At 42.4% G+C, this 24,584-nt stretch overlaps 1 protein-coding gene across 1 annotated transcript in view; it reads right to left on the bottom strand.

Moving 5' to 3' along the window:
* LOC112228534 (phosphoglycerate kinase) overlaps nucleotides 1-23,722 on the bottom strand; it is a 29,483-nt gene extending 5,761 nt beyond the window's left edge. The window contains exons 1-6 of the mRNA XM_024393937.1: nucleotides 23,463-23,722; nucleotides 15,628-15,678; nucleotides 15,345-15,500; nucleotides 15,020-15,164; nucleotides 5,395-5,498; nucleotides 5,055-5,174 (exon numbers count right to left, since the gene is read on the bottom strand). Coding sequence (XP_024249705.1) covers nucleotides 5,055-5,174; nucleotides 5,395-5,498; nucleotides 15,020-15,164; nucleotides 15,345-15,500; nucleotides 15,628-15,678; nucleotides 23,463-23,527 — 641 coding nt within the window. The 5' untranslated portion in view covers nucleotides 23,528-23,722. The remainder of the gene's footprint in view (nucleotides 1-5,054; nucleotides 5,175-5,394; nucleotides 5,499-15,019; nucleotides 15,165-15,344; nucleotides 15,501-15,627; nucleotides 15,679-23,462) is intronic.
* Nucleotides 23,723-24,584: the final 862 nt, after the last annotated feature.

Raw genomic sequence — 24,584 nt, 5'->3', positions numbered from 1 at the left:
CAAATTCTTATTTTCAATGACGGTCTAGGAACAGTGGGTTAACTGCCTTGTTCTGGGGCAGAACGACCTTTCGGTTACTAGTCCGACGCTAACCACAAGGCTACCCGACGCCCCGTAGTCATAATGCAGTGTAAGCGTAGTTATAAACACACATGGTAAAACTCAGTTACAGAAAGGTTTCTAGTTGAGGAAGATAGTCATTTTTTTTGGCGTTACATTATTTGTTTGTTGTTTAATGAATTTAGAACTAAATCCTACCACCTTTCATGCATTGTCGTGTGGCCTATTTATTAGCCAATTCACATCAAATGTACTTCGTCAGTGGCAGAGGGCCAAAAAGCTGAACTGCAGCAGTGAGAGAACCGGATTGGATATAGCGGTTGCACAATGCCTGGCTGAAATGGACTCCGACACTGGACAATTTCGACATGTTTCCAACGGTAGCTAGCTGTGTGTGTGGCTCAACTTTCCCACTGTGCAAGGCTGTAAAGTGGCCAGTTATAAGGGAAGACTAGAATGCATAAGTAGAGTACTGTCACACAGATTGAAGTATTACAAACAAACTTAAAATAAACTAGTCCATTGTTGACATATGCTAAATATTTTTCATGTCAGCAATCAAGTTTAAGACAATCATCTTTCAAAATACAGAAGGTAGGATGCATTTAGCATCCTATGATTGCAAATACTGGCTTTATTTCAAAAGATCTACATCTGGAAATCTTGATTGTCAACATTCAAAACATTTTGGGACTATATCAACAACAGACTAATGAAACAAATACCAAAAGATAGTTTTTGAGTGGAATTCTCCTTTAACACTAAACTCTAGCTAAAGCAGTCATTTTGACTGCTCGTGAAGGTAATTGTTTTAATAATAGCCATTTTTTAAGTCCTGACCCCCTCTGTCCTTGACCTTTCCTAAATAAGTCTATAGAACACACTGCCATTGTTAGAATCTTAACATCACAAACAGAATTGGAGTTCAAATCAAATTTGATGCACATATGGTGGAAAATAAGTATTTGATCAATAACAAAAGTTTCTCAATACTTTGTTATATACCCTTTGTTGGCAATGACAGAGGTCAAACGTTTTCTGTAAGTCTTCACAAGGTTTTCACACACTGTTGCGGGTATTTTGGCCCATTCCTCCATGCAGAGCTCCTCTAGAGCAGTGATGTTTTGGGGCTGTTGCTGGGCAACACGGACTTTCAACTCCCTCCAAAGATTTTCTATGGGGTTGAGATCTGGAGACTGGCTAGGCCACTCCAGGACCTTGAAATGCTTCTTACAAAGCCACTCCTTTGTTGCCCGGGCGGTGTGTTTGGGATCATTGTCATGCTGAAAGACCCAGCCACGTTTCATCTTCAATGCCAATTCTTCTTATGGATCATCCAAATGCTCTCTAGCAAACTTCAGACAGGCCTGGACATGTACTGGTTTAAGCAGGGGGACATGTCTGGCGCTGCAGGATTTGAGTCCCTGGTGGCGTAGTGTGTTACTGATGGTAGGCTTTGTTACTTTGGTCCCAGCTCTCTGCAGGTCATTCACTAGGTCGCTCCGTGTGGTTCTGGGATTTTTGCTCACCGTTCTTGTGATCATTTTGAACCCACGGGGTGAGATCTTGCTTGGAGCCCCAGATCGAGGGAGATTATCAGTGGTCTTGTATGTCTTCCATTTCCTAATAATTGCTCCCACAGTTGATTTCTTCAAACCAAGCTGCTTACCTATTGCAGATTCAGTCTTCCCAGCCTGGTGCAGGTCTACAATTTTGTTTCTGGTGTCCTTTGACAGCTCTTTGGTCTTGGCCATAGTGGAGTTTGGAGTGTGACTGTTTGAGGTTGTGGACAGGTGTCTTTTATACTGATAACGAGTTCAAACAGGTGCCATTAATACAGGTAACGAGTGGAGGACAGAGGAGCCTCTTAAAGAAGAAGTTACAGGTCTGTGAGAGCCAGAAATCTTGCTTGTTTGTAGGTGACCAAATACTTATTTTCCACCATAATTTGAAATTAAATTCATTAAAAATCCTACAATGCGATTTTCTGGATTTTTTTCCCTAATTTTGTCTGTCATAGTTGAAGTGTACCTATGATAAATTACAGGCGTCTCTCATCTTTTTAATTGGAAGAATTTGCACAATTGGTGGCTGACTAAATACTTTTTTGCCCCATTGTATATATATTTAGTAAATATTAACAAGGCTATATACAGGAGGTAACGGTACCGAGCCAACGTGCGGGGGTACAGGTTAGTCGAGGTAATTTGTACATGGAGGTAGAGGTAGAGTGACTATGCGTAGATAATAAAAAGCGAGTAGCAGCAGTGAGGTAGCAGAGAAAATAATCTGACTTGGGTGACTGGAGTCTGACAATCTATTGGGCCTCCCTCTGACACCGCCTAGCATATAAGTCCTGGATGGCAGGAAGCTTGGCCCCAGTGATGTACTGGGCTGTACGCACTACCCTCTGTAGGACTTTACGGTCAGATGCCGAGCAGTTGCCATACCAGGCGCTGATGCAACCGGTCAGGATGCTCTCGATGGTGCAGCTGTAGAACTTTTTGACGATCATGCCAAATCTTTTCAGTCTCCTGCGGGGAAAAGGTGTTGTGGTGCCCTCTTCACAACTGTCTTGGTGTGTTTGACCATGATAGTTTGTTGGTGATGTGGACACCAATTAACTTCAACCTTTCGACCCGCTCCACTACAGCCCCGCCAATGTTAATGGGGGCCTGTTCGGCCTGTCTTTTCCGATCAGTCCTGCCACATGCGATGAGCGTCAGAGCCGGTGCAGTAGGATTCAATCTTAGTCCTGTATTGACGCGTTGCCGGTTTGATGGTTCGTCTGAGGGCGTAGTGGGACTTATAAGCGTCTGGATTAGTGTCCCGCTCTTTGAAAGCGACAGCTCTAGCCTTTAGCTCGGTGTGGATGTTGCCTGTAATCTATGGCTTCTGGTTGGGATATGTACATATGGTCACTGTGGAGAGAACAATGTCGATGCACTTATTGATGAAGCCGGTGACTGATGTGGTATACTCCTCAATGAATCCCGGAACATATTCCAGTCTGTGCTAGCAAAACAGTCCTGTAGCGTAGCATCCGCGTCATCTGACCACTTCTGTATTGAGAGAGTCACTGGTACTTCCTGCTTTAGTTTTTGCTTGTAAGCAGGAATCGGGACGATAGAATTATGGTCCGATTTCCCAAATGGAGGGCGAGCTTTGTATACGTCTTTGTGTGTGGAGTAAAGGTGGTCTAGAGTTTTTTCCCCTCTGGTTGCATATGACATGCTGTTAGAAATTCGGTAAAACAGATTTAAGTTTGCCGACATTAAAATCCCCGGCCACTAGGAGCGCAGCTTCTGGATGACAATTTTCTTGTTTGCTTATGGTCTTATACAGCTTGTTGAGTGCTGTCTTTGTGCCAGCATTGGTTTGTGGTGATAAATAGATGGCTACGAATAATATAGATGACAACTTTTGGTAGTGTGGTCTACAGCTTATAATGAGGTACTTTTCCTCAGGCAAGCAATACATCAACTTCTTTAATATTAGTTAAACAGTTTTATGAAGGCACGTCCTTTTTTGAATGGTTTTCCCCATTGTCCCTCCTGACAGTAGGACCTGCTCCGCTCCTTCTCCTCATCGTGGAATGTGCCGTGCCCAGTTGATACATCACCCTGATCATTGCCTCAAAACTGAACCTAAACTAATTTCACACCTATAACAGATTAAATAAATGAAGTAAAGCGTGAAGGGGAGAAAGGGGGAGAATGGGTGAGTTGATGAGGGAGGGAAAGCAGATGATGAATGATGTAATCACCAATTGTGTTGGTATATTCTAATTATTATCTCAAAATGCTGTGTACCCTATATCAGTCCTTCAAATCCAAGCAGTTTTATCAGTCTACTCTGGCCTACTTGGAATACACAGTGAGAGTGAATCATTTAAAATGTCAAGAAGACCAAGACGAAATGGATGCACATACTGCGTTATGGCTGCTACAAGATCTGAATGAACACGACTCAGGGAAGAAATGAATCTTGACATCGCTGATGATTATTCTTCAGATTCTGAGCCTCAGCCTGAATAACACAGAGGCCTAAGCTCAAAAAAGGCAGAACGGTACAGACTAAGCATGTGCCCGTGCCACTACCAAATGAAACAGTGAGACAGGAGCGAGAAAGGGACAGCACCGTTTACATAGAACAAGCCGGTGACAACGCTATAGGTCGATTATCAGCACAAAATCTCATCACTAAGAGCGCAGGTCCTACATCTCAAGCAAAAAACATCATCAGCAATGCACTCACCATCTGACGTTGATTATGTGACATGGGCATGCTACAGCATTCAGGGACTGTACTGTGGCTAAGGCGCACACGGAGCAAGGAGACACTAACTGGGATCAGACTGTTGATGAGCTGGAAGTATTCATTTCAATCCTGTGTGTCCGTGGAGCATTCGGTGTAAAGAGCATCTATATGGAGAGCTTCTGGTCAGACATCTATGGGATACTTTTCTTTAGAGAAACCATGTCACGGGATCGCTTCAGAGAGATCATGTGTTACCTCCATTTTGATGACAAAGAAACAGACATTTGTCAATTCGTCATGGTATCCAACGTATAAATAATAGGCTGACTGCTGTCATATCGACACATTCATTATAATGCCATTATTGCTTTTGTGCTGATTTTCACTATTTATCAAGCACACTTGGCGCTTATAGAGATTTTAGGCTACTGATGTTTTCATTAGACCGTGCATCTTGCTGACCATGCGTCTTGGTGGTTGGGGTATCATTATAAAAAGCTGTCACCGTGTTGTAATACATTCTCTTTCTGTTTCATAGTTGTAACAAAGAACACTCCACAAATAAAATTGATATAAAACATGGGTGTTTTTCTGTGCTGCTAGTTGAAGAGCCAGTGCTCAATAGAGTGATACCAGAGAAGCAGATGCAGGCCTCTGGGTACTTTATTCCTAATTGATCACCGATGAGCTCTCCCAGCCCCATCCATAACCAGAGCCGTGGACCAGTTACTTACCCTCCGAGAATGGCCAGAAAGGGCCTGGCTGGTTTCTCCAGAGCCATGGCAAAGTAGTCCAGCTCCTTCTTCATCAGGAAACCTGCAGCCTTCTGGGACAGGTTCACTCCAACCATGGAGCTGGGGGAGGGAGAGGCAGGTATGCGGGGAAGGGGCGAAAGGGAGAGGAAAAGCAGTGTGAGAAGGAGAAGCAAGGAGACAGAAAAAAATTGTAAGAGAGGTAGAAAGAAGAGAATAAGATTAAGGAAAGGAGACACGGAGTGGCAATAAGTGATTTGACAGAAATTATTATTTTGAAGGACAATAATCATCACTCCACAGTAGTGGCCAGTGAACCTACCTGTGGGCTCTGTGTGCTGTGCCAAAGGCATCATTGACGTAGACATCTCCCAGTTTAGACAGAGAGGCTCTGAAGGAATCAATCTGCTCCTGGGTTGCTTTGGTCTAGGAGAAAGGAGAGAGGATAGAACACATTGTTACAGAGGGCTCGGGTTACAACCAACAGGCTCTATTACAGCTAGAATAGAGAGCTGTACGACCCATTGTGCGGTATACAGAGGCCTCATTTATTCATATAGATGGTATCAATGCCTACAAAACTGCTCTTTCCATAACAGACTGACAAAGGTAAATCCAGGTGAAAGCTACAGTCCCTTATTGAGGTCACCTGTTAAATTGCCTTCAATCAGTGTAGATGAAGGGGAGGAGACCGTTGAAAAGAAGGATATTTATGCCTTGAGACAAACCGAGACATGGATGGTGTAAGTGTGCCATTCAACGCACCGGTTTGAGTGTGTCAAGAAAAGCAACACTGCTTGGTTTCACACGCTCAGTTTCCCGTGTGTGTATCAACTACGGTCCACCACCCAAAGGACATCCAGCCAACTTGACAACTGTGGGAACCATTGGAGTCAACATGGGCCAGCATCCCTGTGGAACACTTGACACTTTGTAGAATACTGTCATGACTTGGCCTCCTGGATGGAGATCAAAGGTGCAGGCTAACCAAAGGTTTCAAACCCCCCCCTCTCCTGGGGGAGTTGGCCAGTTTTATGACGGTCATAAATACCTTGCAAGTACTCTCTCTCCCACTCTGCAGAAATGGAAGTTAAAAATCACATTGTTACAACAGAGAGAGACTATGCAGTACTGTAATATAAAAAGGTTGTACATTGAAACAATATTTCTAACGTAAATAATGTGGGAAATGGTTGGTGGGACAAGAATCCTATCAAATCAGTTATTGCTTTGTGATATTGTTTAGGACGGTATAACTAAATAACTATCTCTGAAAATGGTCAGGTTCAAGGGGTCAGGTTTACATCTAAATGTTGTATAACTTATGATTAAATAAACTATTTGTGAGAAGATGAAATGTGACTAGCCTTCTAAAGGATAATGATTTTTCAGACTTTTGCCAAGTCAGTAACCACAGACATTGGGGCAACGTGATGGAACCGCCCTCCAAGGCGAGTGCTAGAACAGAGTGACCGACAGCGTGAGCTGAACGGTACGAAATGGTTAGAAACTCAAACTTTCAACAGAAGAAAATCTCTACAGACCAGTATATTGCCGGGTTGCTGCTGGCATGTAAAATGGTTCTAGCTGTACCCTGAATAATCAACCATTGAGACCAGTATACGGACAGTGTTGAGCCGGATGTCACGAATGGGTTAGACTCTACCAGACCAGAAATTGTAAGACTCAAACTCTCGAGTTAAGAAGATAAAGACTACATGTTGCAGAGGGGAAGAACATTTTCCTTCCACCATTGTGTGGTACTCTGATGGATTCAGTCTAACGAACACTTCTAGAACAAAGATAGCCCACTTCCACAACTACTAAGTACATTGTGACTGGTGGCCAACCAGAGACTTCTGTCAAACTACTCTTCACAGACTGCCATCTGTTAATCACTCGATCAAAGACGTACATACGTAAATATGTACATTGCATTTCTAAAACCCAAATGAGCGGTTGTTATGTTAAATATCCATATTTACCATGAGCGTAGTATTCAACCGTATGTACTAGAGGTCGACCGATTAATCGGAATGGCCGATTAATTGTGGCCGATTTTACGTTTTCATAACAATCGGAAATCTGTATTTTTGGGCACCGATTTGCCATTTTTATTAAACCTTTATTTAACTAGGCAAGTCAGTTAAGAACACATTCTTACTTTCAATGATGGCCTAGGAACGGTGGGTTAACTGCCTTGTTCAGGGGCAGTACACCAGGTTTTCACCTTGTCAGCTCGATCTTGTCAACCTTACAGTTAACTCGTCCAACGCAATAACGACCTGCCTCTCTCATTGCACTCCACAAGGAGACTGCCTGTTACGCGAATGCAGTAAGCCAAGGTAAGTTGCTAGCTAGCATTAAACGTATCTTATAAAAAACAATCAATCACTAGTTAACTACACATGGTTGATGATGTTACTAGATATTATCTAGCGTGTCCTGCGTTGCATATAATCTGACTGAGCATACAAGCATCTAAGTATCTGACTGAGCGGTGGTAGGCAGAAGCAGGCGTGTAAACATTCATTCAAACAGCACTTTCGTGCGTTTTGCCAGCAGCTCTTCGTTGTGCGTCAAGCATTGCGCTGTTTATGACTTCAAGCCTATCAACTCCCGAGATGAGGCTGGTGTAACCGAAGTGAAATGGCTAGCTAGTTAGCGCACGCTAATAGCGTTTCAAACGTCACTCGTTTGAGCCTTCTCGTAGTTGTTCCCCTTGCTCTGCATGGGTAACGCTGCTTCGATGGTGGCTGATGACGTTGTGTTGCTGGTTCAAGCCCAGGGAGGAGCGAGGAGAGGGATGGAAGCTATACTGTTACACTGGCAATACTAAAGTGCCTATAAGAACAGCCAATAGTCAAAGGTTAATTAAATACAAATGGTATAGAGGGAAATAGTCCTATAATTCCTATAATAACTACAAGCTAAAACTTCTTACCTGGGAATATTGAAGACTCATGTTAAAAGGAACCACCAGTTTTCATATGTTCTCATGTTCTGAGCAAGGAACTGAAACGTTAACTTTCTTACATGGCACATATTGCACTTTTACTTTCTTCTCCAACACTTTGTTTTTGCATTATTTAAACCAAATTGAACATGTTTCATTATTTACTTGAGGCTAAATTGATTTTATTGATGCATTATATTAAGTTAAAATAAATGTTCATTCAATATTGTTGTAATTGTCATTATTACAAGTAAATACATTTAAAAACAAATCGGCCGATTTAAAATCGGCATTTTTGGTCCTCCAATAAATCAGTATCGGTATTGAATAATCATAATTGGTCGACCTCTATGTACGATAGTTGCGCTCCTTTGTCTCACCTTCTCCCGCTCTCTTTCCCCACCCCGTTACTTTGTGTAACCAGCCGTCATATCGGGTTAGTCCACTAGGGACTTTTAATTGCATTGTGTTAGTAATCAATGTATACTCTATTGTGTGTGTATGTAATTCTGTGTGATTATTTCATTAGTTAGTAAATAAATAATTGAGCCAATTTGTGTATCGCCGATTCATCATGGTGACTAGGGTTTGTGCAGATTTATAGGATATTACGGCGCTCAGAATGAGACTGAAACGGGAGAAAATTATTGATGGATGACGGATAGTATATCGAGATATTCTGATAATTAATTCAGAAAATGGTAACTCGTTAAACTTTTACAGTGGTGCCCCAGATTACTACTTAAATTGTTATATGATTAATTTAAATGTGTAATAATTGAACGTGGTATACCATGAATAGCCATCAACGCATTAATGGTAGCAACGTCACGCCAATACCACGCCCCTACGAATTGAGGCTGTTCTGATGGCAAAGTTATTCAAGTGTATTAATGGTCACTAGGTGTGGAACATAGGAGGATAGTGATGCGAGACAATTCAGAGGTGCAGCATATAAGGCACGGTTCAAAACCAGGCAAAAGCTGGTATATTTATCAAATGAACCGGTGGTTTACAGAAGTGGCCCAACTTGGTCCAATCTTTCCGAGCGCCCATCTTTGTTGTGGCGACTTTGGTACCAGGGCTCCTCCTGGCTGGCAGCTGCAACATTGTGGTGTGGGAGGTGAGACTCGCTTCCATGGTGGTTAGTCAGTCATGTCTCTTCATTTGCCATCTCTGGTTCTGAATGTTTCCCATAAGAAACATTACCATATGAAATGGATTCACTCACCGAGATAGTGGGACCCTGGTAGTTCAGCGTTTGGCACTCATAATCCATCTCCCGCTCAGCATCCCACCACCACTCTTCTTCTTCTTCTTCTTGAGTGCACTGGACCTTCAGCATTGCACTGGGGTCACACTCACATGAATCATGGTTAACATCAGCATGGGATGGGCAGTTGAGACGCATCTTTCTTATGCGATTCATCAAGCCTGTCAGTCTGGCTACTCACGGAGATCAAATCTGGTGGGGCGTCCGTCTGGCTGTGACCATCTATTAATGTGCTGGTTTGGCAGCTTGAGGAACAGTATAAGACGCACCAGTCTCGGTTTCTTTATCTTGATTCTCGGGTACCTGCCACCAGTTCTTCCACTTTGGCCTGTAGCTCACTCCTCTCCCATTTCAAGTTCTCAATGCACTTTGCTTGGACTGTGCATTCTTCATTGAGGTCATCAACCTCTTCTCGAAGACACTTTTTCTCCTCTTCAGTTTTGCACAGGAGATCTTGAAACATTTTCAGCCTCCTCTTCAAGTCTTTAGCTTCATCGTGTGGAGCACATTTTCTTCTATTTACCCGTTTCAAAGTTTGCAGCTCCTGCAAAGTACCCTTCCAATACTTCTCCAGCTTGGCGGATCGCCGTTGCTCTTTGTTTCAGCAGGCTTTCTTTAGCCTTCTTCCTCTTCTCAGCTTCGGCAGTTAGCACATTTTCCCTATTATCTGGTTTGCTGACAGAAACTTGGACTTCTTGCTCAAACCCAGCCCCTTCTTGCTCATGGGACTGGGTGAGTAAATGTCCATCCTCCATGCTGACAATGCACTGTAGAGTACTACTCCTGGCCAAGGCATCCAGTTCTGCTTGCCAGGCCTTTTGGTGAGTGTCTAGCGCCACATCCATCATGTTATTTATAGCTTTCCATAGCTCCATTAACCCTTTTTCCATCTCTGGGCACCTGGTGGCTTCTTCGGGAAGTTTAGAAGGAACTCCCTTTGAGCTTCAGGTAGTACTTCTTTGCCTTCCCCCTGCAGCCAGAACAGTGAGGGGATCCGTCATCCATCCATGAATGTCTGCAGCCATTGTGTACAAATGTGCGCTCTGAATTCTGTCATGCACTACACCTCTTGGCAGGGCTCGGCAGGGGGACACCATGACTGACCCACCGCCAAACCGGTCATGCTGGAGGATGTTGCAGGCAGCAGAACGTTCTCCACGGCTTCTCCAGACTGTCACATCTGTCACATGTGCTCAGTGTGAACCTGCTTTCATCTGTGAAGAGCACAGGGCGCCAGTGGCGAATTTGCCAATCTTGGTGTTCTCTAGCACATGAAAAACGTCCTGCACGGTGTTGGGCTGTAAGCACAACCCCCACCTGTGGACGTTGGGCCCTCATACCACCCTCATGGAGTCGGTTTCTGACCGTTTGAACAGACACATGCACATTTGTGGCCTGCTGGAGGTCATTTTGCAGGGCTCTGGCAGTGCTCCTCCTGCTCCTCCTTGCATAAAGGCGGACGTAGCGGTCCTGCTGCTGGGTTGTTGCCGTCCTACGGCCTCCTCCACGTCTCCTAATGTACTGGCCTGTCTCCTGGTAGCGCCTCCATGCTCTGGACACTACACTGACAGACACAGCAAACCTTCTTGCCACAGCTCGCATTGATGTGCCATCCTGGATGAGCTGCACTACCTGAGCCACTTGTGTGGTTTGTAGACTCAGTCTCATGCTACCACTAGAGTGAAAGCACTGCCAGCATTCAAAAGTGACCAAAACATCAGCCAGGAAGCATAGGAACTGAGAAGTGGTCTGTGGTCACCACCTGCAGAACCACTCCTTTATTGGGTGTGTCTTGCTAATTGCCTATAATTTCCACCTGTTGTCTATTCCATTTGCACAACAGCATGTGAAATTTATTGTCAATCAGTGTTGCTTCCTAAGTGGACAGTTTGATTTCACAGAAGTGTGATTGACTTGGAGTTACATTGTGTTGTTTAAGTGTTCCCTTTATTTTTTTGAGCAGTGTATTAAATAAACATGATATGATAAAAGGCCGACATTTGATCTTTTCAATTAAAGAAAAAGACTCGCATGACAACAAACATTGTGATTTTAGAGACAAAGTAACAATAGCCTCTATGATTAAAGGGATCGGAGTCCATCTGTTACTGGGCTCTCAATATTATCATTATTTGCATCATTCAAATTCACCATATAGGGGTATTGGACTGGATCCAACGTGGATCCAACGTGGATCCCAACGAGACATAAAATATTCTGGACATTCTTCCAAACACAGTTTTCCCGCACTGGCTGTTTTTGTATTGTGTGCTATAGGCTTATCACAACAGCGGTTTGTCACTTGACTCTCCTTCAAAATAATATTTCCTGGATCAGTTGATGATGGTCGACAATATCACAAGGCCTAACTAAACAGCTGGATACCAAATGCGCACCCAACAAGTAAGGTATATTAGACTATGCATAGCCTATTGAAGAATCACGCAAGTTCAGTGACTTGGTTAAAAGCGTTTTTTAAAAAGCGTGATATTGCAATTGCATAAATCCTTTGGATTTGTGTGCCCATGAAAAAGGGGTTTAACAGCGTAGCCTAACATATCATTATGAACACAATCTAATAGACTCGGCAAAACTTTGTCCCACTGATGGCCCCCATAAGGGGTTGTGGGTTTCGTATTCAGATTGATCTTTCAGAACATTCACACCTAGCCTACTGGACAATCAGCTCAGTCATCTGTATGCTTTCCTGTGTGCAGTGCAGGTCAGTAATATTTCCCTCTCCTTTTCATATAAAAAAATGTAACTGTTAGCCTATTGATACAGACTTTACATAGGCCATTATCACTATAGCCTAATACTCCAATTGATTGAAAGATTGTGTGCTGCCGACAAACAGCAGTGCAGTATTTCTAATAATTAGCCTAAACCGAATCCTAAAAAACTCCTTGTGCTGAATGACTTAATCTGCACAGCCCTGGCTAAAGCCAATGATGTTTGAGTAGGCAAGGCCTAGTTTATATTATATTGATAATTAGATTCCATAGATCAAATTGAAAGAAAAATAAATGTTATTTCAACCTTGTAATTTATTATGTGAAAGTTTTTTTTATTCATTAATTAATTAATGTATTAATTAGTAGGCTTATGGATGACATTTTTCAAGTTATTCACCCAACCCAGTTTTATTTATTCTAAAAGGCATGCAACGAATGCAGAGCATTTTAATTTATTTCATACAATATTCGGCCCATATGAACACATTTATTTTAGGGCTTAAATGAGCCAATACATGAGAGCCTTCAGGACAGGTTTAACTGATTTTACCCACGGAAAAGATATGAGAGCCTTTATGAGTTCCCCACGGAGCAACAAAGCCACCAGCACATGCATTGTCCCCCAGTTAAATCGCGCACACGCGGACGAAAGTAACCAACATAAAATAATGCATTGCAGCGGTGCTTCTATTCTATACAGTGTATCTATAAGATGGTGAACATACCACAGTAATGCCAGTGGAGATGATTGCATGATCAGGGTACTGCACGTGAATATACTGTATGTACTTTTGATCCAGTTCCTACTGTACTTTAGCAGGCCAAGTTCATAACTTTCACAGAAAGGTCCAGGCTGATCTATGGAGTCACATCAAAATGCCAGGAGTTGGCACAAGAACAGGTCAACCAGGTCATCATAGAATTCGCCCTTAACCACAGACCTGGGATCAGATTATGCTACCCACAATCCTAACCTTAACCATAAAGGTGAATAAAAAAATAGCAGAACCCGAATCAGTGGTTAGGGGGAAGATCTAGGCTTACCTACTCCGTCGCCTGCCACCACCCAGCCAACGGGGGACCTTGTGAAAGGTTGACAGCTGCCCCCTTTCCCTATCTCCTCTGCCCCCTCTGAGGGCTGCATACCAGCCAGGGCTCACATGGGAAGAAAAGCAACATGCTCGGCCCGGGACAACCCACTACCCTTCACTCAAAATGTCAGCAGGTCAGGGCAGCACCGCGGCTGTATGAGAGGAGATGGAGGTGGTAGAAGTAGCCTCCTGGCCTTTGATTCAGACACAAGCATAGATACTACAAAACTTATCCTATAAACCTATGCATTGGTATAATACTCTCAGAGGTGCAACCTTCTTAACAGCTGCTGTCTGTTGTAGCGGGTGATTCCTCTCGAAACTAGAATTTTAAAAAAGAGCATGATTTGGGGGATTTTCACAACATTTAACCATACAAGGGTCCTTTGGAGGAAGGATTGCCAATATATCGTTGAACATAATATATTCTACGGGCATATCGAAATTCCAGAGCGGCATCTCTGCTGGTTTTAAAGTTATGAGAAATTGGCATAGTAGACAATCAATTTAACCAATCACAGCCCTCCTTTTACTTGTATCATTGCACATCCTGCAAAGGCAACCATTTTGAATCTATTTTCACATTCACTGTGTTGGTAATGCTTACAAATTGGATCATAACTAAAAGTAGCAGAAATCCTACTCTGGAACTTTGATTTGCCCGTAGAGTAGATCATGTTCAAGAAAAAGAAAAAAAAAGAAAACATTTGGCAAAACAAACGTGTATATTTCAATATTAAGGTTTATATTTTTCAATAATCCTCATTTAATGTAAGAAATGTGTTATTGAAATCAAAATACTACTCATATTACAGTGCAAGCGGTACGCTTCATATGACACCAATGTTTGCTTTGCAGAACCTACAAATTAAATATTATGGAGTCTTAAAGGGGGTCTGGGTAAGGCCAAAATCTCACAAATACAAAAACTTCAATTAATTATTTCTCAATTGTGTGTTAAGATACAAAACGTCAAATATACACAGAGTATACCAAACACTAAGAACACCTTTCTAATATTGAGTTGCACCCCCTTTTGCCCTCAGAACAGCCTCAATTCATCAGGGCATGGACTCTACAAGGTGTCAAGTATTCCACAGGGATGCTGGCCCATGTTGACTCAATGCTTCCCACAGTTGTGTCAAGTTGGCTGGATGTCCGTTGGGTGGTGGACCATTCTTGATACACATGGGAAACTGTTGAGTGTGAAAAACCCAGCAGCGTTGCAGTTCTTGACACAAACCGGTGCGCCTGGCACCTACAGCATACCCTGTTTAAAGCCACTGAAATCTTTTGTCTTGCCCATTCTTCCTCTCAATGGCACACATACACAATCCATGTCTCAGTTGTCTCCAGGCTTAGAAATCCTTTAACTGGTCTTCTCCCCTTCATCTACACTGACTGTAGTGGATTTAACAAGTGACATCGATGAAGGATCATAGCTTTCACCTGGTCAGTCTGTCATCGAAAGAGCAGGTGTTCTTAATGTTTTGTACACTCAGTGTCAACAATCCTCCCTACAAAGGATTACATGTTGTGAAAAATCCCCCAAATCATGGTCTTTTTATGTTCCTAGTTTCATAAGGAATCACCCTAGTATGGATGTACTCACAGTACGTCTCAAACAGACAAGATAAGACACCATTTTCTCTTACCCTGGTCTCAATCTGAAAAATTGTTTTTTTCAGTCAGATGTCTGACTGGTGACTCATGCTACTGTAAGCTTGGTTCTATTTTCGTCTCTGCTCTTAGCGGCCCTGCTGACGCTAACACCAAAGGATGGTGACGTAGCTGCAGCTTTGGCCTCTGCAGGGCAGGAGTCCTCCATTTATGTAAATAGAAAAGGCCTCTGGGAATGGCTACTGCGGCTGCAGCCGGTGATATGCACCCACCTTGTTTCCGGAGGTGTCCTTGCCCTTGCCCTCCTCAGCGACGTGGAATCTCAGGTTCTCCAGGAGAATGACGGAACCCTCTGCGGGGTCGGCGCAGGCCTGCTCTACATCAGGACCCACACAGTCCTTCAGGAAGTGCACGTCCCTGAGAATGAGTGCAAAGCAAACACGTGCACATTTGAGTACTTTATTGGGCTCCATAATGAAACACTGACTAAGTACAAAGAATCCAAATACGATTAATTAATTGGGACGAGTAATATTTCACTTGGCGCATGGTAATAGGCAGCTATGGAGGGCCATGGAAGGAGCCAGGAGGTCTCACTTGCCCAGCAGGCTCTTGAGCTCGGCGGCCACAGGCTCCAGGGAGAATTTGTCAGGCATGGGGTTCCCATCAGGACGACCCAAGTGGCTCATCAGCACCACGGCCTTGGCCCCATGATCCAGACAGTGCTTGATGGTGGGGACAGCAGCCTTGATCCTGGAACACACAGGTACAAAGTATGAGCAAAGGCTGGAATAGGGCTCCTATAGAATGACACAGCAGCATTTGGTCTAATAAGGTGTATTACTAATAGATGATCAAATTAAAACAAGCTCATTATTACCTCTGGTTGTTTGTGATTTTATTGTCCTTCATGGGCACATTGAAATCAACCCTGCAAAAGAGAAATGTCAAACATCCATTTTGGACACAGTAATAGCGAATTGTGTTTTGAGCAGGGGTTGGAACCGGTTCAGGGAACAGAACAGAAAAATAACGACGTTGAAGAACAGAACCAGAACCGAGAAAGAAAGTGATCTATACTGTTTCGGAACAGAACCGTTTTAAAAGCATCGGAACCAGTTAATAATGTTACTTTATGTTCAGGGTATTTTTTGCCCCAGTCCCACAAAAAAATGCAACAAAGCGCCTATGCAGAGCCCTCACCATCACTCAAACATATTCCAGTGTCTGCATGCCTGCCAGCTGAAAATCTTTGCCAGTATGATGTAGGCTACCTGTCCCTCCCTCCAAATATATTTTATTAGAGAACAATGGATTAATTATTCAATGTTAGTTAACTACAAAAAGGTAAGACGTGTTTTTATTTTAATTCTGGTGCCTTTCTGCACACAAGCTTGTTAGCTACCTAGCTAGGTAGAGCTGGTCTAGCTCTCAATAAAATCTAGGCAGTATTATGTGTAATCTAATGGAACTGAGAGTCTTCCTATTATTAATTTCCTTCAACCAATCAGTAATTTGTGTCAGTGCAGTACACGTTGAGTGCCCTTCTCTAGAAACATGCTGAAAGTCTGTTTGTTTACAGAGAAATTGCATTGCATTTGGTCAAACACCATTTTTCCAACAGTTTGCTAAAAGCTGGCAGCAAGCTTATAGGTCTGCTGTTAGAACCAGTAAAGGCCGCTTTACCACTCTTGGGTAGCGGAATTACTTTGGCTTCCCGTCATTCCCTTTATTTCTATTGGCCAGTCTGAGATATGGCTTTTTCTTTGCAACTCTGCCTAGAAGGCCAGCATCCCGGAGTCACCTCTTCACTGTTGATGTCGAGACTGGTGTTTTGCGGGTACTATTTAATGAAGCTACCAGTTGAGGACTTGTGAGGCATCTGTTTCTCAAACTGGACACCAATGTACTTGTCCTCTTGCTCAGTTGTGCACCGGGGCCTCCCACTCTTTCTATTCTGGTTAGAGCCAGTTCGCTCTGTTCTGTGAAGGGAGTAGTACACAGCGTTGTACAAGATCTCCAGTTTCTTGGCAATTTCTCACATGGAATAGCTTTCATTTCTCAGACCAATAATAGACTGACGAGATTCTAAAGAAAGGTCTTTGTTTCTGGCCATTTTGAGCCTGTAATCGAACCCACAAATGTTGATGCTCCAGATACTCAACTAGTCTAAAGTAGAGGTCGGCCGATTAATCGGAATGGCCGATTAATTGGGGCCGATTTCAAGTTTTCATAACAATCGTAAACCTGTATTTTTGGGCGCCGATTTAAAAAATAATAATAATATTATATTTTTTTTAGACCTTTATTTAACTAGGCAAGTCAGTTATGAACACATTCTTATTTTCAATGACGGCCTAGGAACGTTGGGTTAACTGCCTCGTTCAGGGGCAGAAAGACAGATTTTCACATTGTCAGCTCGGGGATCCAGCCTTACAGTTAACTAGTCCAATGCAAAAATGACCTGCCTCTCTCTCGTTGCACGCCGCGCTAACTAGCTAGCCATTTCACTTCGGTTACACCAGCCTCATCTCGGGAGTTGATAGGCTTGAAGTCATAAACAGCGCAATGCTTGACGCACAACGAAGAGCTGCTGGCAAAACGCACGAAAGTGCTGTTTGAATGAATGTTTACGCGCCTGCTTCTGCCTACTACCGCTCAGTCAGATACTTAGATACTTGTATGCTCAGTCAGATTATATGCAACGCAGGACACGCTAGATAATATCTAGTAATATCATCAACCATGTGTAGTTAACTAGTGATTATGATTGATTGTTTTTTTTATAAGATACGTTTAATGCTAGCTAGCAACTTACCTTGGCTTACTGCCTTCGCGTAACAGGCAGTCTCCTTGTGGAGTTTAACGAGAGGTCGTTATTGCATTGTTTAATGCTAGCTAGCAACCTGTAAGGTTGCAAGATTGGATCCCCCGAGCTGACAAGGTGAAAATCTGTCGCTCTGCCCCTGAATGGAGGCAGTTAACCCACCGTTCCTAGGCAGTCATTGAAAATAAGAATGTGTTCATAACTGACTTGCCTAGTTAAATAAAAGGTCTAAAAACAAAATCTAAGAATCTGCAAATCGGCGCACAAAAATACAGATTTCCGATTGTTATGAAAACTTGAAAATCGGTCCTAATCGGCCCTAATTTGTTGTGATGTGTGTTTTGTCTTATTTATTTTTTTATCCCATCAAGTCCCCACAGGAGGCCTTTAGCCTTTTGGTAGGCCGTCATTGTAAATAACAATTTGTTCTTAACTGACATACCTAGTTAAATAAAAAAACATTATGCAACCTATGGATTACAAAATACATTTTGGAATTTTCATGCGAGACAGGATTTTTGGTTTCAGCGGGATTGGGACTGGATAGGAACAAAGCCTAGGCTCTAGGAAAGGAGAAGATATACATTTTCGCTCATGACTCCTTAAATTGTTAACAGACTTCATGTCTGACAGAGATGTCTATGTAGTAAATTGTGCACACTCTTGGCATTCTCTCAACCAGCTTCATTAGGAACGCTTTTCCAACAATCTTGAAGGAGTTCCGAAAATGCTGAGCACTTGTTTGCTGCTTTTCCTTCACTCTGCGGTCCAAGTCATCCCAAACCATCTCAATTGGGTTGAGGTCGGTGATTGTGGAGGCCAGGTCATGTGATGCAGCACTCCATCACTCTCCTTCTTGGTCAAATAGCTCTTAGACAGGTTGGAGGTGTGTTTTGGATCATTGTTCTGTTGAAAAACAAATTATAGTGGGCCAAAGCTTAAACCAGATGGGATGGCTTATCGCTGCAGAGTGCTGTGGTAGCCATGCTGGTTAAGTGTGCCTTAAATTCTAAATAAATCACAGACAGTGTCACCAGCAAAGCACCCTCACACCACCACCTCCATGGTTCACGGGGGGAACCACACATGCTGATCATCTGTTCACCTACTCTGTGTCTCACAAAAACATGGCGGTTGGAACCAATCTCAAATATGGACTCGGGATGAAAAGAACAGATTTCCACCGGTCTAATGTCCATTGCTCGTGTTTCTTGGCCCAAGCAAGTCTCTTCTTCTTATTGGTGTGGTTTCTTTGCAGCAATTCGACCATGAAGGCCTGATTCACACAGTCTCCTCTGAACAGTTGATGTTGAGATGTGTCTGTTACTTGAATTCTGTGAAGCATTTATTTGGGTTGCAATTTGAGGCAGGTAACTAACTTATCCTCTGCAGCAGAGGTAACTCTGGGTCTTCCTTTCCTGTAGTGGTCCTCATGAGAGCCAGTTTCATCATAGCGCTTGATGGTTTTTGAGACTGCACTTGAAGAAACTTTTGAAGTTTTTGAAATGTTCCGGATTGACTGACCTTCATGTCTTAAAGTAATGATGGACTGTCGTTTCTCTTTACTTATTTGAGCTGTTCTAATAGGGCTATCTTCTGTATACCACCCCTACCTTGTCACAACATAACTGATTGGCTCAAACGCATTAAGGAAGGAAATTGCACAAATGCACTTTTAACAAGACACACCTGTTAATTGAAATGCATTCCAGGTGACTACCTCATGAAGCTGGTTGAGAGAATGCCAAGAGTGTGCAAAGCTGTCATCAAGGCAAAGGGTGGATATAATATATTTTGATTACAACATGATTCCATATCTGTTATTTCAGAGTTGAGGTCTTCACTATTATTCTAAAATGTAGAAAATCATAAAAATAAAGGAAAACCCCTGGAATGAGTAGGTGTGTCCAAACTTTTGACTGGTACTGTATGGATTAGTATTATTTTTTTTATACACATATTTAACACCTTATTTTTGTTCGCACAAAACTACCTCCATAATGTTGGAGAATATAAGACCATAGATATCGTAGAAGAAAATACAAAGGAAAAAAAAGTTTTTTTTTACCACCATCTTTGAAATGCAAGAGAAAGGTTTGTTATAGCCATCACTATGGTTGTAATTCCGATAGTGTCCACAAGATGGCAGCAGTGATCGTGCAAAGTTTCAGATGGATAACTTGGAGTATGACTGATCCTCAAGATTTTTAGTGTGAAGTCCCCATGTACATTTGGGCAAATCGTGAAGGAGATATTCGCATTCATATTCCATTTTTCTGCAAGAATATCGTCAAATCTGTATACTTGGACTTTGATTTAGCGTTCCAAGCATAAGTAGCCATATTATAAGTTCAACATTTCCAAAACAACCAGTTTTCATAACTTCATAACTCTGAATATCCTTAGAATTTTTGTCCAAAATGAAAAGGCATGCTGTCGTACAAGGTTAGAAGCTACATTGTACGACATATACATGGTTTCCGGATACTCCCATAAAGCCCAGCTCATTGGCTATCTAGCTAGCTTTGTTTGACCCCGATTGGTGCTTATTTGACAAAGATACAGTAGTTGAAGTGATGGCCGCCCCTCGTCATCGGCGTCCCATGAAGGCGTCGCTCTCTGACCAAATTTGGTGTCCTATAGGACATACGACACCCCAAATGAGATAGTGAAGTCTTGTTACCTTCTAGGATCTCTGAGGAATAGATATGAATGTGATTTGAGTCGTTATAACAAGGTTTAGGGTGAGATTCACAGATTCCTTTCTTTGCAAATTGAACGAGTGGAAATACAAAAATTGATCGTGCATTGCTATATGGACTTTTTTAGGATATGAAAAAGGATTTTATCTCTGGGACCCTTTGGACGATAAATCAGAGCAAGATTCCAGAATACAAGTACACATTTCACCTTCAGAGGTATGGATTAGTATGAATTTATCAAACCTATCACGGTGAAAACTTTTGTTAGGAGCTCTCAAACAATAGCATGGCATTTTTTCACAGTAATAGCTACTGTAAATTGGACCGTGCAGTTATATTAACAAGAATTTAAGCTTTCAGACAATATAAGACACTTCTATGTACCGACATTTGCGGTTACTCTAAAATCTGCGATCTTGACATAATGCGCTGAATGATTTACAACATTTCCTCATACCTGCAATTGTTTCCTTAACTACAGACTGATGAAGAAAGTAAGCGAAGTTGCTATTCCTCAAAAAGTTTCTTGGAAATGTTTGTGTTATTTCTTATGTTTTTCCTTAAGCCAAAAGTTAAGAAATTCAAATCTTGAAAATAAAGCTCTTGGATTTGCTCTTTGAAATGTTCTTAATTCAAAGATGGCTAAACACTTGTCTTAAACTCAGGGCATTGAGACAATAAGCTAATGAAAGCAAATTAACATGTATAATTCACTCAAACATCTGAAAGTTTAAGTATATTATTTGAAACTAAATAACACATTTTAGAACAGTAATCTCAGTATGAAATATGCTAACATGATTTCCATTGCCTGCTAGATAGCTAGCTAAAAATCGTTTGCCTAGTGAGAATCATTTTATGATATTTAATTGTAAATAGATTTTTTTGTAATAAATATAATGAAAATCATGAAATCTGAAGATATTGTTGAGGAATTGCACTTACGAACAATCGTAATTTTTTTGGTATTTTTTAAAGAAGCTTCCTAAGTTTGTGCGTAAGAAATGTTTTGTACATCTGGGCCTAGTCTGTCAAACAGCGCTGTAGCCCTGCCACTTTCCACCGCAGATGCAGAAGAGGCGACATAGGCGGATGTGGTCGATTGAGACGCAGCCCATTAAAAAAACATCTCTATCTTAAACTAAGGAATTATGATGGGGACTGTGTTATGTTACTTAGATTGGCGCACCGGTGCATCAATAGACTAGGGGATTTAATAAACTCAACTATAGTATCCTTAACTAGGATTATTACATGCATTATCTGAATTAGGCCCACAGAATTATACATACGGCAGAGTGGTCTCTATGGAGGAACTTTAAATGTCATTGAACTTCAAAGTTGGTTAACGTTGGACCAGAGCAAACATTATCTATCTAGCTAGCTAACAAGCGCGTGTGTGTGTGTGTGTGTGTGTGTGTGTCTGTGTGTGAGCAGAGCAGCATTAGAATTAAAAACACACCTTTTTGTAGTTAATACATCCAATGGGAAATGTGATAACTATAGTATCCTTAACCAGTATTGGAAAAGTAAATCCTTTTTTTTTTTTTAACACCTCTACCTAATTTCTGAATCATGATTGTAATGTTGTCAGTAGGCAATGTTTTCCAAACTCAGTACTGGGCCCCATGCACGTTTTGGTTTTTGCCCTAGCACTACACAGCTGATTTTTTTTTTAAACAACTCCTCATCAAGCTTTGATTATTTGAATCAGCTGTGTAGTGCTAGGGCAATACCTTTCTTAGTGACAGAGGGCTTTGCAAACTCACTTTGTTCCAATTTTTGTGGGACTGGAGAAAAAAAATTGCCTGGAAAGTAAAATAACATTATTCTGTTCCCATGCTTTTAAAATAAAGGTTCTGTTTCGGAACAGTATAGATCATGTTCGTTTCCGCTTCTGTTCCTCAAATCATTTCGTACTCTTGCAGTTTTCGGTTCTGTTCCCCGAAATGGTTCCAATCCTTGGTAGCAAGGTTTGAAATGATTATGCTTTAGTCAGTTATCTGTTCGGGCTTCTTGCAGTCTACAAATTATGCAATTGTGTTAGGCCTCATGGCCATGCACAAAAAAATGATCAGAAAATCACCACACAAAAACATTGACCGACCTGGATAAAAGGAATAAATATCTGAGAATGCTGTTCATTAACTACAGCTCAGCGTTAAAAAACATTGTCCCGCCAGTTTTGTGACCCTGGGAATGAACACTTCCCTCTGCAACTATCTACTCCGATTTCAGAGCACTCCCGTCTGAGTGTGCCAGAGCGCAGAATAACTGACACATTTAACAAACGCTCGTTGAAAATGACCCGTGGCAGTAAAAGTTGGCAAAAATGCGTATTCATTTTTTTGTTGTTGCACAGTTGCAGTCACCAACGCTCTGGATAACATAAAAACAGCCTAACCAGCTCTGCAAGGGCGAGTAAAATGATCAGAGTGAGCTGTTCTCTCATTTGTGTCTGGAAGTAGCTAGCAAGCATGACTGCTGTTGGGTCAGAACTTTCGGATCAAGACTACTTCTCCGCCAGGGCGTCCTATCTGCGCTCTAAACGCGCCGAGAACGAAACGCTCTGAATTTACAAACGGGCAATCTTGACGACGCTCTGCGTTTACGAACGCCCAGAGCACACTCTGGCACTCCGGATTTAAATTTACGAACACACCCTATGGCTAACACAGTCACGTCATCCCTGCTATTGTACATACGTAGTGCCTGTTGAAGGATGACACCCACATAAAGTACATTTCATGTATACACGTTTTATAACTAGAACATGTCTTTTTTTATGTTTATAGTTCGGTTGATATCTGCAATATTACTAACCCCCGGCCTAAAATGGCAGCTTTGGGCTCAGTTCAGGCTGCCAGATCTAGGCCGAATGACTCTCGCCTAGTCTCTACCGTCATTCATTTCGGACACGGGCCGGATCTGTCTGCAGTTTTAGATTTGGCATGCCGGAATCAGGCCAGATGTTGGTGCTACCTGGGCTCCCGAGTGCGGATAGTGTTCACACCAGCCCAAACGAACCGAACTAAGGGGGTAAACCAACTGGTGTGAAAGCCCCGTAACGCATTGGCTGGCAACTCGGTAGCGCTCTTGTTACGAATCACCAAGGCAAAGATGGTCGCTAGCGATGGTATAATCTCCTTTCCACTGGCTCTTCGAAGTCACATAATTGGAACTCACCTCATGATCACGCGCTTCCCCTTTACGTCCACCTTGTCCAGGGTGAGTTTATTTGACAGCGACATTTTGATGTTTTACTTGCACCTGCTCTGCTGTGTTCCGATCTTCACCTCACTCTGCTGATGCCGGGTGGTTCCCGAATGAAATGACCTTAGCGCAGGGAGGAACTTCTGATGGACTGGACGTTAGCTTTGGTCAAAAGCTAATACGAGACTGCTGCATCAGCACTGTCATTGTGTTGTTCTTCTTCTACTTCGATGCGGTTTAACTGCGGTTGGCATTCAATACATTTTGCATTACTGCCACCTACTACAGTGGAGTATAACTTGTACTTTGCTTAAAAAAAAGAATTCTATTTAAATCAACAAATGTCCTACCATCTAACCCTACATTCACTAAAACCCACCACCATATTCCACTATTTAAATCTATTTAGTCCTACCTCAGGCCATCAGCCTGAAAGGACAGGACACCACCACTCAACACACCCTGTAACTCTTCTGAAGTCAAGTCTCCTACACCCAAATACCTCTCTGCAGCTGCCACCACAATCTCAATTTTCTTCTAATTACATTCCATACATGCAGTACAGTCGATAATCATTGCTATAAATGCTAAAAATCCAATCTTACTGAATCATATATCACTTGTTGGCCTATCCCTCTGTACTGGTACAGATCTACTACTCATACCACTCCTCTCAGGGTCCCTCCCCCTTGACCCATTTTCCTCTTCTTTCTTCACTGCCTCAGCATATGACAACTTCTGCACTACTCTAACCCTGGAAACCTCAACCTGCCTCTCTTGCACGGGACATTTCTGATCCCCAGCCCCATGGGCACCCCTACAATTAACACATACCACTACTTTCCCCAATGCTACACATTCATTTTTTGTGTGTTTTTATTGAAATAAGTCAGTTAAGAACAAATTGTTATTGTAAATAACAGCCTACCCCGGCCAAACCCAGACTATGCTGGGCCATTTGTGCGCTGCCCTATGGGAATCACGACTGGATGCGATACAGCCTACCCCGGCCAAACCTGAAGATGCTGGGCCAATTGTGCGCCGCCCTATGGGACTCCCAATCACGACCGGATGTGATACAGCCTGGATTCAGAC

Source organism: Oncorhynchus tshawytscha, linkage group LG30 (assembly GCF_018296145.1).
Source record: "Oncorhynchus tshawytscha isolate Ot180627B linkage group LG30, Otsh_v2.0, whole genome shotgun sequence".
Lineage (NCBI taxonomy): Eukaryota > Metazoa > Chordata > Actinopteri > Salmoniformes > Salmonidae > Oncorhynchus > Oncorhynchus tshawytscha.
The sequence above is the reverse complement of the archived record's forward strand: the minus strand, read 5'-3'. Positions and strand labels throughout refer to the sequence as shown.